We start from the raw sequence: 14,312 nt of genomic DNA on the forward strand, positions 1-14,312 counted from the left end.
GGATGGGCGTGGTTAGGGCCCCGCCCCTTCCGGCTGTGTCTTGTCTCCCAGCAACGGTTTCTTCCGCTGTGTTTCGCTGCTGCAGACGGACTTCTCTGCCATGCTCAGTGCTTCCAAGCAGAGCTCCGCTGCGTTCCAGCCAACGCCTGGAGATATTCACAACCTCTGCGCCTGGCTGGACCGGCTCCCACTCAGCCGCCCCAAGCGCCACTTGGCTCGGGACTTCAGTGATGGTGGTGCGAGTGAGGGCGAGGCGCTATGGGGCGGATGATGAAGAGGACTCAAAGTTGAGGGCAACCCTTGCATCCAGCCCCCTAGTACAGGTGTGGGTGTTGGGGGAACGGAGCGGTTCTTGAGTCCAGACTCGTGCTCCTTAGGAAAGGTAGTAGCAAACATGGCCTCCTGTGGCTCTTCCTGCTCCTCCTGGGCTCATGCTGTATTAGCTCCCCAGGCCATCCTACCACTTGGTCTGACCTGGAGACTAGGTGCGGTGCCAAAGACTAGGGGACCATCACGGGCTCCCCAGGACAAGCTCGTGTCCTTCCCACTCCATTCCATGCATCTCATGTGGTCAGGGATTACAGCTGCAACCCAGGGTCTTGGCCAGGCAAGCCAAGTTCACCTCGCATTCCCACAGTGCTGGTGGCCGAGATTGTGAAGCACTTCCGCCCTCGGCTGGTGGACTTGCACAGCTACGTCCCAGCCAGCAGTACAGACCAGAAGCTGAGCAACTGGAGCCTTCTCAACAGGCAAGGCCTGGGAGCTCAGCCCACCTAGGTTGACCCAGGGATGCTCCTTCCAGCTGTGGGTCTCTGTCTGCCTACAGCAAAGTACCACAACCAGGGTTCCTGGGGGTTTCTTGTTAGGGCAGCCTACCAGTTAGCCTGTTCCCTTACAGATCAGTGGAGGCACATTTTACTTCACCAAGATAAGTCTCTGCCTGTATGTTTGGTGTGATAAGTGATATCAAGAACAACTAGAATCTGGCAGGCATGTCTGATATAGTCCAATCACTGAGGGCCCTCAGGAAGTGCCCGAGCAGAGCAAGGTGGAGAACATGTGTGGGCACCCAGAATGCTATATGGGGGAAGTCAGAACCCCCAAAAGACTGATTCAGATTGGAATAGAAGCATTTCAGGCTCAGGCCTGGGTATAGTCTCAGGGACTTATGTCTGAGAGAGTGGAGATGGAAAGAGACCTCAAGGGAGATAGATGATCATGCCTGAGAGGGCCCAGCTGCAGGTTTCCGGTAGTGTTGAGCTATATCAACAGGACTTACAGAGGGCAAGCCGTCAGAGAGATGAACATGAGTGCAGAGAGCACGGCCTGATAGAGTACTCTGTTCTGTGATCGCCTGAGACATAGCCCCAAAGGCCATGTGTCCCTCCGGTACTGAGGAAAACGGGGCTCTCTGAGGAAGCTAGATGTTGCCCAGTGGCTGGAAGGCATCGCAGGGAGGACAGAACTTCAGGGAGGGTTCAACTTCCAGCCCTTGATGGTATTGCTTTGAGAGTGTGCCCCTACCTTCTTTGCAGGAAAGTCTTTCGCAAGCTGCACTTGTGTATCTCAGATAATGATATCCAAAGGGTGGTATCCAACAGGCCTGGAGTCATCGAGTCTATTCTATGTGCACTGAGGGAGAAGATGGAGGCCAGTACTATTCATGTAGGCTCAGTGGGTACAACTGTAAGTGTCTGCACATCATCTCAGCCTGCAAGTCTGCTGTGTCTTCTGCCCTTTGCACACAGTCAGATAATCTGTCTGTGTGAGAATAAAACAGAGAAATGAATCTCTGTGGTCCAGAAAGAAATGAAGTCCATACATGAGGCAACAGTCTTCACTCAGACTCGTCCCTGACTTCCTTGCTGTCTGGGATCTTCCCAGACCCTGTCTCCTTCCCAGCCTGATCCACCTACCCTGGGGCAGTGAAAAATAAACTGTAAGAGTTGCTCCAACCCAAGTCCTTCCCACTCTTCTCCAGTTTGCACACTAACCCTACCCAGAGTACCTACAGACTAGACATATTCAGCCCAGCTACACTTCACTTCCCAACTTTTGTACTTTGCAGGATGCAGGACACTCTGGTGTGGATGCTGCCCGACCTTGGGGGGAGCTTACCTCCCACCCCCACACCACTAAGATTCAAGATCCTAACGTGGATAACGGCAGCTTGTCAGAGCCCCTCTGGGACTCCTGCACAGAACATCACTACATTCCCGACAGCTGGGCACATGATGATCTGGAGTTCCCAAACCTTCAAAAGAAGGCAGGTATGCTCAGGTGCATCCTGGGCCCAGAGGGGCTAGTGGGCTTCTGAGGAAGGCATAATACTTAGGGTCCTAGCTCTGTCAATACCCAGAGAGCAACCATCCAAGGGGGAACCTGTGAGCTATGCAGGGAAGCCATTATTCAAACAGGAGCACCATTTCTGAGGTTTCCAGGGCTATGCAAAGGGCCCTGATACCAGGCTAGGACCAAGTCCTTCCATGATACCTGAGTCTGCTTTACCGGCTGTGGATCGTGCCCCTCCCCTCACCCATAGGTCCTGTCACTAGTGGGTGCCTCTCAGAAGCAAGGTCCTGAGCTGATGGTGTCTATTTGTCACACAGGCCTACAGAGCCCTCCAGTCCCCTCCAGCATGAAGAGCCTTCAGAATCAAAGGGATTTGGAGAAAATGGGCTGCTGTGCTTGCAGAGGGTGGACCTTTATCTCTCAAATTCTCCCTGCCCACCTCCTTATGATCCTTATCCCGGATTAAAGGTCAGTGTTTACCTTTCAGGGACTCAATTGAAGGGCTCTGGGATCATCTGGTCAGCATCCAGCAGCAGCTGGAGGATAAGGAGCAAGCCCTAGCCATTCTGCAGGAGACAGTCAAGGTATGGATCTATTGGGCATCCCTTGCTTCCAGGAGATTCTGAGCTGCAGAGATGCAGAGGGACCCACTGCCCCAGTTTCACACGCCTTGGCTGAATTTCTGCAGAGCCCAGCACTGACCCAGTGAGGGCAGTATGGGGAGTGCAAGGCCCTGACCAGAGAGATTCAACAGTTCTTTAGACATTCTCTAGGTTCTTTAGAAATTAGCTAGTGGCCTAACAGCAGTAGCTCACACCTTTAATCCCAGCACCCAGGAGGCAGAGGCAGGCAGATTTCTGTGAGTTTGAGTCCAGTCGAGTCTACAGAGTGAATTCCAGGACAGCCAAAGCTACACAGAGAAATCCTGCCTTGAAAATTTGAAGGAGGAACCGGGCAGTGGTGGCACATACCTTTAATCCCAGCACTTGGGAGGTAGAGGCAGGCAGATTTCTGAGTTTGAGGCCAGCCTGGTCTACAGAGTGAGTTCCAGGACAGCCAGGGCTACACAGAGAAACCCTGTCTCTGAAAACAAAACAAAACAAAACAAAAGAAAGAAAGAAAGAAAGAAAGAAAGAAAGAAAGAAAGAAAGAAAGAAAGAAAGAAAGAAAGAAAGAAAGAGAAAGAAAGAGAAAGAAAGAAAGAAAGAAAGAAAGAAAGAAAGAAAGAAAGAAAGAAAGAAAGAAAGAAAGAAAGAAAGAAAGAAAGAAAATTTGAAGAAGGGAAAAAAAGGAACGAAAACAGTCTGTGGATCATTTCAGCCCTTCTCAGAGGTGGAACAGATATGGTGGATCCCTAATGCACTCACTACCTGCCTCAATGGTCCGTCCATCCCAGACCCAAGTGCAGCTCAGGAATACAAGATGGCAGTGTGGACTGGGGCCCATCTCAGAAAGCAGGTGCTGCTGGGCGGTGGTGGCGCACGCCTGTAATCCCAGCACTCTGGGAGGCAGAGGCAGGCGGATTTCTGAGTTTGTGGCCAGCCCAGTCTACAGAGTGAGCTCCAGGACAGCTAGGGCTACACAGAGAAACCCTGTCTCAAAAAACAAACCAAATCCAAAAAAAAGAAAAAAAAAAAAAAGAATCAGGTGCCGGGTGAACACCTGGAAGGCAGATAAAGTGGGGATGCTGGCTGGAGAGGCTCCTGCCTGCCCCCCACTAGCCTGAACTGAGCCTTGTCTTTCTCTTCATCTCCAAAAGCCAGGGCCCTCGAAACTACACATCTGGGGATCCCTGTGAGCATCTAGATGTGCGGTGCACACCTGGTTTTGATGCACATCTGGTTCTATGGAACACACTTAGCTCTGTCATGCACACAGCTTATTCTATGATACACCACTCATTCTGTAGTGCACATATGACTCTGCCGCGCACACTGGGTTCTGTGGTGTGCACCTGGTTGTGTAGGCTAATGCCTGGGCCAGTTCTGTGGATGTACTCCTGGCTCTAAGGACACACCTAGTCCTGCAGTATCTACCTGGTTGGGTGGTCCATGCCTTGCTCTCTGATGGACATTTGGTTCTGCAGGCACACTTCCATTCTTGCACCAGGAACTTCCAGTGTTCTTTACGATTCCTTATCTCTCCCCGTACTCAGGAGCTAAGACACTAGGGAAGAACGGAGACTCTGCACCAATGGGTATGGGGTCACGGGGGCTATCGGAAATTGCAAGGCCATCTCAGTTCCTGAGTATGTACCCAAATCTTGACGAATTATCTTCTTGTGAAAACAGGAAAGTGATGAGATATTACTGTGGCTTTTGACTTACAGAAGTAGAGAGGAAGCGGTAAGGAGAACTGAAGCTGTTGCCTCTACCCGCCCCCTTGTTCCCAGCTCTCCCCACTGTTGCCCCTGACTCATACGCTGACCAAGGACACTGTAACTTTTCACTGGAGACCCAGAGAGAAAACAGATCCACTTGCCATTTAAGGATTGAATACCATTTATAAATTGTCACAAAGTGAGATACACAACTTTGGAGGAATTTGTTGTGATAGACAGGCTGTGTCAAGCCTGTGGCTGGGTCCCATAGGATGGAATCCATTGCTGCATCTTGCCTTTCAGCTCTCTGGCTTTTTGATTTGAATAAAGAGTAGTGGGAGGTGTCCAGAACATGGCTTTCTGTACCGCCTGTGAACACGGCCATGTCGTACTCCACAGGTCCAGGGAGGGACCTTGTCTTTCATTGTTTGCTGTGAGGCCGGCTCCCCACCCTGATCTACATGTCTTCCTTCACACTACATGGGGGTGAGACAGATCCAGTTTTTCTGCCTGAGGAGCATGGTGGGGATCTCAGTTTCTAATGGGAGAATGTTTGGGACAAAGTCATCCTTGAAGCAGGCATGGAGAGACCACAGATGTCCCAGCTGTGCCGAAGGCAGGACTGAGAGGAACTGCTCTTGCTGTTCTCTCTCTCTCTCTCTCTCTCTCTCTCTCCCTCCCTCCCTCCCTCCCTCCCTCCCTCCCTCCCTCCCTGTTTTGTGATGCTGAGTCTTGCTAACTAGCAAGAATAGCTTTAACACTGGGCGGTGGTGGCACACGCCTGTAATCCCAACCAATCCCAGCACTCTGGGAGGCAGAGGCAGGCAGATTTCTGAGTTCGAGGCCAGCCTGGTCTACAGAGTGAGTTCCAGGACAGTCGGGGATACACAGAGAAACCCTGTCTCGAAAAAAACAAATCCAAAAAAAAAAGAAGAAGAAGAAGAAGAAGAAGAAAAGAGAGAGAATAGCTTTAAGTTTCAGTGATCCCCACCTCTGGCTCCGGGACTAGGACTGTAGGCGTGTGCCACCGTTCCTAGCTTTAGCAGCCTCATCTTCATTCACTTATGCTTTTTTTTGTTTTATTTTGTTTTTTTTTAAGATTTATTTATTTATTATATATGAGCACACTGTAGCTGTTTTTAAACACACCAGAAGAGGGCATCAGATCTCATTACGGATGGTTGGGCGCCACCATGTGGTTGCTGGGATTTGAACTCAGGACCTTTAGAAAAACAATCGATGCTCTTAACCACCAAGCCATCTCTTCAGCCCATCACATCACTTATGTTTTTATTTAATTAAAAAAAAATACCTGTAACTGGGCATGCATGGTGACACGTGTCCTTAATTCCAGGATCGCAGAGTTCTGTAGAAGCAGGAGGATCTCTGTGAGGTCAACGCCAGCTTGGTCTACATAGAAAGTTCCAGGACAGCAAGGACTACATAGAGAGACAGTCTTAATTTTTTTTAATTGTGTGTACATCTGGGTATGTGCAGATACCTGGAGACTAGATGCATCAGACTCTCCTGGAGCTGGAGCTGCAGATGCATGTGAGCTGTCTGATGCGGGTGGCAGGGACGAGACTCTGAACTTCTCCAAGAGATTACCAGTTCTTACACACTCCTCCCACCAACACCGCCCCCACCCCCTTTAAAAGACAGGGTCTCTCTACAAAGCTCTGGCTGTCCTTGAACTCACTGTGTAGACCAGACTAGCCTTAAACTCACAGAGTTTACACTGGGATTGAAGGTATGAACCCACCACCAAACCCAGCAAGTATATGCACTCTTAACCTTAACCACTGAGCTATCTCCACCCCCCTACACACACACACACACACACACACACACACACACTTATTCTTGAGTCATCGACTTTTGGAAGTATGTGATGAACAGACAGCACAACAACCACATATCTACCCATCATCTGCTGGTTCTGCAAATGTGCCCTGAGTAACTTCCCAGCTAGGTGCTTGGCTCATAGCAAAGAAGGCTCAGTCCCTCTGTAGCCCCACCCTGCCCTGCCCTGCTCTGCCCTCCTTTTCCTGCCCAGACATTTGGCCTTTCTGTCTGATACAGGGAAGCAGGCAGGGAGACCAGGGAGATTCCCAGCAGGGAGCAGGAGGAGAAACTCCAGTCATCCCTGTGAGCTCCTCTAGCTCACTGACTATAGGCTCTTCCCCAAGGATCTTGGTATCTTTCTTTCCCAGTGGTTCCCACAAGGGCCTTTGGTCCTGCCCTAAAGCCATCAGACCTGGAATTGTCCATTCATTCCTAGAGGATGGAGTTGCCCAAGGCCTAGCTGGCAGGTAGAAGGACTTCTTTAGATACTTTCAGACTTGTGTGCTTTCTGAAGATTTTGCAGATGAAGGTGATGAGGTTGGAACATCTGGTACAGCTGAAGGACCAACGGATCTGGGAGCTGATGAGAGCTGGCCCTGAGGAGCATCAGGTCTGGAGGAGCCCCCACCCAGAGTCATTCAGACCGTGATCCTGAGCCCAGCTGGAGCCTCTCACTGATAACACATCTTCAAAGGGAGATGTGAGGTGTGGAGGCCAGAGCACGCTGGGGCTGGAGATGAGTTTGGACAGATTTGAGATTGGCTCTCCCAATCCCCCAGTATCTTGTCATCATCATTGATTTACCGAATTTGTGAGCTCACAAAGTCCTGGTATGTGCAGTGTCTCAGGGTCGCCTTCGAGGGTGGGTGGGAACTGTTAACCATGTAGCCGTCCTGAAGTTTTCCAGAGATTCCACTGATAGGGACCCTTGGAAGATTTTGCAGGCCTGAGCCTGCTGGGCATTTCCACTGCAGGGGGTCGCAGAGAAGGAAGTTGCTGATATGCAGGAGGAGAGGATGCCACACCCCTTCTAAGGTGGCCTGGTAACCTACTTTGCCCTGAAGATTCGGTGAGCCAGGTGAACCTGAACCCAGGACCAAGATAGCCATGGCAAATGGGACAGCTGTTGGGTTTCAAGACCTGGATGCTACTTCTACCCTCTGGGACATCCTCACCCTTCTGGACACCAACCACATCCCCGGGCAGGGCTTGGGGGGCATGCCTGGCTGCTGCATAGCTACCTTGCTTCTATATCCACAGTAGAGCTTGGCTGGGGGGTGGCTCTGCTTCCTCATTTCTACCACCCTCCCCCGAGTCAACCCTCTCTGGGCCTGTAGGCCATGGCTGCCCCTGAAGGCTCTTAGGAAGTAGGAGCAGAAACTTAAGGCTGAGCTCATGATTTTACAGCTGCCTCCCGCCCCGCCCCAGATGCAGGCACAGTTTCCTTCATGAGTCAGAAGCAAGTCACTAGCCGCAGGTTCTACCACCCCTTCCACACTGAGTCACTTTTCAGAGTTCTAGTCAGAGGCAGTGTCCCAGTGTCTGTCTGTCAGCACTGTGGTCAGCTGATTGAGAAAGCTTGGTTCCAAGCTGCAGCAGGGGACCTCCAGGAGAGTAGTCCCTGTTGTCTTCTGTTAGTCCTAGCCAAAGTTCACTGTGGAGGGGACACCTCTGTTGCATGGGGCACAGATAGGTTCCTAGTGTCCAAGACAGAAACCTTCCCTAAATTGCTGTAGAACCTCCCAGATGGAGTTGTCACCAGTACTAGATATAAAGCCAGGCTCACACCTCAGGGAGGCGGGAGAACAGAGAAGGGCCAAGGGGCTCAGTCAGCACAGGCCCAGGCCAGCCCTCCAAGTCCCCTCATGCAGTGATAGCTCAGGCCAGCTCTCTGGGCCAGGAGCATGCACATGTTTGCATTGAACAGACAAAAACACACGTGGGGGCTGAAGACAACTGCTAGCAGCCTAGGAAGCCAGTGTTGTGGACTTCTGTGCGGATGCACATGGGACAACATGTGCGACTGTATATGTGACAGTGTGAAACTATGTATGACTATGAGCAACACTGTGTGACTATGTACCCGATGCTGCGGCAATGTGTGGTCGTATATAACAGCATCACGTTTTGAGCGTGTGTGGCTGTGACTCTGTGATTGCATATGTGACTGAATATGTGACATTATGTTGGTATCGTGTGATAGCCAGGACTGGTGCCCTAATGGTAGCCTCAAGATGGATGGCAAAGATGCAGTCCAGAGGGCCGACAGGCTGTGGCTTCTGCACCTGCTGCTCCTCCCTCCCCCAACACTTCCTCCTGGGCCTCCTGGACTGGCCTGGGCCAGCCCATTCTAGGCTTCAGGCCCAAAGAATGTAGCTTCAAAAGCAGAAAACAAGACTTCAGGCCGATCGTGCCACTCCCTCAGGGCGGGACCCACTCAACACCAGAGCATGTGCTGTGGCTCAGGTAACAGGCACCCGCGGGTGTTTCACAGGCAAGACCTGGCTTGCCCACCCAAAGCTGCACTCCAGGAAGCAGGTGAGGCAGAGGCCTGACTTGAGCTGGCGTTCCCCATGTTTGAGGAACTAGAATACCACACTCTGAGGTGACCTGAAAAAAGCCATTAGTCACACAAGAGCAGGAGTCAGGACCACAGTGGTGGCTTAGTAGTGCCAACCCCACAAGATGCCGAACCCTGGGGCCTTCAGGATATGCTGGCAATTGTCTTCTCGCTACTGAGAACTCAGTCCTGGTGGTTCCCATGCCCACAGCTCCAGGCTTCCTCATTCTCATCCCAGATCATGTTATTTTTTGTTTGTTTGTCCCCCCCCCCGCCCCCCCCCCAGACAGGGTTTCTCTGTGTAGCCCTCGCTGTCCTGGAACTCACTCTGTAGACCAGGCTGGCCTCAGACTCAGAAATCCGCCTGTCTCTGCCTCCCAAGTGCTGGGATTAAAGGCGTGCGCCACCACTGCCTGGCTCATGTTGTCCTGTGACCTCTTCCTAGCCAGTGTCCTCTCAGGAGAACCAGCCATGCTGTCTGTCTGTCTATCTAGAGTTTCCACTTTGACTGTCTTAGTTTCATTTCCAGTTACTGTGACAAAATACCTTGACAAAGGGTTTGTCTCAACTCAGAGTCCAGGTTCCAGTCCATCACAGTGGAGAAGTCACAGCCGCCAAAGCTTAAGGGAGCTGGTCCTGCTGTGCCTGTAATCAGAAACAGAAAAGACTGTACCCTTATGCTCAGTGTGATACCTTTTTTTACACAGGAACCAAACCCAGGGAATGGTCCCACCCGCAGTGGACAGGTCTTCCTGCCACAATTAATGTAATCAACATAATCCCCACAGGCAGCTGAGACTCTCTTCTCAAGTAATTCTAGATTGAAATTGACAAAATTAACAATTACAAACTAATTTTGGAGGTGAGGTGGCTGGAGCCACTCTAATACAGCAGGCTGCTTGCCTCGGGGACAATCCTCAAGTGCTTGTCCTGGCTAGGAGCACCTGGTTTCTGAGAACTGATGGAGGGGGAAGGGAGAAAGGAAGAGAGAGAGAGAGAGAGAGAGAGAGAGAGAGAGAGAGAGAGAGAGAGAGAGAGAGAGAGAGAGAGATTAGAGTGCCACCTGGAGGAGGTTTGTGGGACTGCAGGTGTGGAGGCACATACCGGATTTAATCCCAGCACTCAAGAGACTAAGAAAAGCAGATTCCTGTGAGTTCGAGGCCAGCCTGATGTATAGAGCAAGTTCCAGATAATAGACTCTGTCTCAAAAAACAAGTTGAGGGGGCTGGAGAGATGGCTCGGCAGTTAAGAACACTGACTGCTCTTCCGGAAGTCCTGAGTTCAATTCCCAGCAACCACATGGTGGCTCACAACCATCTGCAATGGGATCTGATGGCCTCTTCTGGTGTGTCTGAAGACAGCTACAGTGTACTCATAGGCATAAATATTTCTTTAAAACAAAACAGGTAAGAACACATGAAATAGGGTCCCCAGCCTCCTGCAACCCCACCCCACATTTTACCAGTATCTTTGGAGAGAAAATTCATTCTCTAGATTTCATGATCCAATTGATTTTTCTCTACCTTGGTTTCAGGGGTTCTTCCCTTGTGCATCTAACATATCAAGACATCCTGCCCCAGAATTTGTTTGTTTTGAGACAGGATCTCTGTTGTAGCCCTGGCTGTTCTGGAACTCTTATGTAGACAGAACTGGTCTCAAATTCAGAGATCCACTTGCCTCTGCTTCCCAAGTGCTTAAATTAGGGTGTGCAGCCTGACCCTGAAACGTTTAGAGCGTAAGGGTCATTATAGGAATGTCCTGTTAGACCCAGAGAGAAGTCCCTGAGGCTGTCACCTCCCACACCTGGGGCGGAGGCACCTGATCTCCTCCAAAGTAAGTAGAGGAGGTTGCTGGAGGGTCCCACCGCCACCTGCAGCAAACCCAGGAAGTGAAGACTGACCTGCCGCTGTGGCTGGGTTTTACCCTTGCTCTCTGCGGCTGCTTGTGGAAATACCCAGGTTCAGCCCCTGTTCACAGAAACTGGAGACTTTCTGGTGAGGCACAAAGTGCTGTGTTTTATAAAAATATAAGGAGAGAAGGCATATGTTTAGTGGAGATGTGGTAAGGTGTGGGGGAAGGGGTGCCTCTTTGGGCCGGTGCTGAGCCATCCCCCCCCTCCCAAGGGACCAACCACAGGACGACGACGACGACTATGAAGGTATAGTATAGAATAGCTTTTAGGGCATGGGGAGGAGAGTTGAGAGGCAGAAAAAGAGAGGGGCTGGAGAGATGGTTCAGTGGTTAGGAGCACTGACTGCTCTTCCAAAGGTCCTGAGTTCAAATCCCAGCAACCACATGGTGGCTCACAACCATCTGTAATGAGATCTGACGCCCTCTTCTGGTGTGTCTGGAAACAGCTGCAGTGTACTTACATGTAATAAAAGAAATAAATTAAAAAGAGAGACAGAGAAAGGCAGAGGGGGGAGGAAGAAGGAGGAGGAAGAACAAGAAGAGGAGGAGGAGGCTGGCCATGAGCACGTGGAGAGAGGGGGAGGGAAATGGGAAGAGAGATGGGGAAGAGTAAGGGAGCAAAGGCAGGAGAGCAAGAGCAAGAAGGCTAGAGAGGGGGAGGGGCAAGCGGCCGTGGGGCGGAGCCTAGACAAACGCCAACAGGAAGAGACAGCTAGTGTCTCCTACTATTTGATAGAAATCTCTCCCATGAATTTAAGGCAGGAGCTAAGACCATGAAAAGCTGATGGGGCCACAGGATTCAGGTTTTGCTGTGTTTGCTTTTAAAAAATGATTTTATAGTTGTTCCTGCTATGCAATAAATGTAATATGAAAAAGACCAGGACAAATTAAGAGCCCATAAGAAAGGATTCACTACGGATATGGTGATATACACTTGTAATCCTAGTACCTAGGACCTTTTCCTCCTCCTCCTCCTCTTTCTTCTAAATATGATCTCATGTAAATCAGGCTGGTCTTTAACTCATAGAGATCCATCCACCTCTGTCTCTGAGCGCTAGAATTAAAGACATGGGCCACAACACCAAGCTGTTTGTTTTCTGAGATAGGGTTTTTGTATGACTCAGACTGGCCTCGAACTTGAAGTAATCCTATTCACATGGCAACTCCTGGCTTCAACCACTCAGGAGGTGACACTGTAGTCATGAGCCTCCATGCCTGTCTTAGACAACATCTCTGGGAGCTGTAGGGAGAACACATCTCTGCCTCACTAACTCACCCATTGTCCCCTCTTGGCCGTTGTCATCCCGTTAGCATTTCCCTCCTGCCCTCTTCCTGCAGTTACACTGCCTTCCCGGGGAGCTAGCATGCACTAAACATCTTTACAGAAAGGAACGAAACTAGCTCTGTGGGATGACAACACTCGCCGGACTCACCACATTCCCTAAAGAGACTGGATTTCAGGACAACAGGGTTTCACCGGAACCGGAGTAAGCATCTAGGACCTGATGCAAAGCTGGGCTACTGACCAATCAGACCACCGGCCTGACCAGGACCACGTGCTCCATCAGCTATTCAACCTAACCCCTCCTTTTCTCTTTTCTGTAACATCTTAAAAGTTCCCACTTGCTCCCTGAATGTGGACTTAGGTCACTGAACTGTTATCTCTACTTCCCAGTGTGTCTATTCTGATGAAACCCCATTTTTCTACCTTTCACCACTACTGGTCTCTTTGATTGGCCTGTTGGGGGAGTGGCTGAGTCTGTTCCAGGTTGCTTTTGCCCCCAAAACTCTGTTAACATTCAGGGACACACAAGGATGTAAATGAAATGCTGTTAGACACTTCTGTCCCTGGGTAGTGTCTGCAGACACCAGAGGATCCAGCTGAGCAGTTTCCTCATTTGCAAATGAGAAACACTGGCCCCCTAAGTCTACCAGGGTTATCCCAGCAGGGGTTGGCTTAAACGGCTGGATTGAAGGTAGTTAACCCTTTGGCTGCTGACTGTACAGCAAGGATCAGTTACTCTCAGTCTTGAGATGACCCCAAGTGGCCAGTCTGGGCATCTCTCTTCCTTCCATGAAGGTTCCTGTGCATAATGAGGAAAGTCCAGTTTTCCTCATTCCACATCCCTACTCTTTTTGTTTTCTCTTTTTCTTTTCTCATTGTATTTTCATCATTGTTGTTTGGGAATTTGTTTTGTTTTGCTTTTTAAGGCAGGGTTTTCTCCCGTAACCTTCTTTGTAGACCAAGCTGGCCTTGAACTCACAGAGATCCACCTGCCTCTGCCTCCTGAGTGCTGGGATTAAAGGCCTGTGCCACCACCACCCAACTCCTCATTTCCCTTTTAATTTCCTTCCCTGGTCTAGAAAGGACTTGAGGGGCTCCTGTTAATGATCACATCAAACTTGCCAAGTCCCCTGGAGAGGGCACCTGGGATGAGGGGCTCTTACAATGTGGACAGCGCAAGGTCAGTGTCTGCTGGGCCTGTTCATGAGGTGCCTCTGGTGGTTCCTAACACCAGAGACACCTTTTCCAATGGAGCCAAGCAGGTAAACCAGAGCTCTCCTCAGCCCTAGGCAAGCGTGCAAGACCCTCCCTGTATCCTGGAGTGCTGGTGCACTTGTGGTTGCTGTCTTCCCCCACCACCTCCAAGGAGAACAATGATCAAGAAAGAGGCTGGGGTGCAGGCTGGGGAATGAGAGACCCCAGAGTGAGTTCTGACTGAAGACTGGAAACCTTAAGAGGGTGGGGCTGACTGGGGGTGTGATCATCAGGTCCTGGGTGCCAGTAGTGGACTCTCAGCTGAGAGTGTGGCATGAGGAGCTGGAGAGGTGGCTAAGCAGTTAAGTGCTTGCAGAGGGCCAGCGTTTGCTTTCTACAGCACACAACTGCCTATAACTCCAGCTCCAGGAGATATGATATACACTTCCGGACTCTTCAGTACATAATGAAAAATAAATACTTTTAAAACTCACTTAAATACCACTGGGTGTGGTATCACATTAAACAAAAACAAACTAACAAAAACATTACTTAAAGCAGAAAATTTTCACTTAAACTGCTTTAGGTCAAGCTGGAGATCATGCCAACAGATCTAACGAACAGACAGGACTTCAGAGACAGAAGCTAGGGGTAAACGGGGGCTTATGGAGAGCTTGTTTGAAGTGAGAGATACCCATGAGTCTGTCCTGGGAGGACCACGATCCACAGTTACCCCTGGGGGAATTCAGATGCCCCAAGTGCCTAGGGATGTTTCCAAAGCACCTTCCTTTACATGGACGCTGTGGCTTCAAAGGTCTGGGCTACATCTCTCCATGGTAATGCAAAGCAATTGTCAGCAGGACCTAGCAGGACTCCTCCACGGCGGGAATCCATGACAGGCAGGT

At 50.4% G+C, this 14,312-nt stretch overlaps 1 protein-coding gene and 1 long non-coding RNA gene across 2 annotated transcripts; one reads left to right on the plus strand and one right to left on the minus strand.

The window, feature by feature from the left end:
- Positions 1-60: 60 nt before the first annotated feature.
- Positions 61-7,271, plus strand: LOC127694668 (sperm flagellar protein 1-like). The gene is made up of 7 exons (XM_052196244.1): positions 61-236; positions 638-749; positions 1,536-1,686; positions 2,069-2,270; positions 2,610-2,697; positions 2,780-2,876; positions 6,972-7,271. Exons 1-7 carry the CDS (start codon positions 101-103, stop codon positions 7,104-7,106), a joined length of 921 nt encoding a protein of 306 aa, XP_052052204.1. The 5' UTR covers positions 61-100; the 3' UTR covers positions 7,107-7,271.
- On the minus strand, positions 5,706-9,947 carry LOC127694676 (uncharacterized). Its single transcript, XR_007979838.1, has 4 exons — positions 9,865-9,947; positions 9,564-9,662; positions 5,925-5,978; positions 5,706-5,834 (listed from the first exon to the last, which is right to left on the minus strand). It is a non-coding gene; the product is annotated as an uncharacterized LOC127694676 (long non-coding RNA).
- Positions 9,948-14,312: the final 4,365 nt, after the last annotated feature.

Source organism: Apodemus sylvaticus, chromosome 1 (genome assembly GCF_947179515.1).
Source record: "Apodemus sylvaticus chromosome 1, mApoSyl1.1, whole genome shotgun sequence".
Lineage (NCBI taxonomy): Eukaryota > Metazoa > Chordata > Mammalia > Rodentia > Muridae > Apodemus > Apodemus sylvaticus.

Bases quoted from the DNA above. Each gene is read 5' to 3' on its own strand.
- LOC127694668 (XM_052196244.1), top strand. From the start codon at position 101: ATGCTCAGTGCTTCCAAGCAGAGCTCCGCTGCGTTCCAGCCAACGCCT. The intron at 2,271-2,609 runs GTATGCTCAGGT...TTTGTCACACAG, and splicing joins AAACCTTCAAAAGAAGGCAG to GCCTACAGAGCCCTCCAGTC. The intron at 2,877-6,971 runs GTATGGATCTAT...TGCTTTCTGAAG, and splicing joins TTCTGCAGGAGACAGTCAAG to ATTTTGCAGATGAAGGTGAT.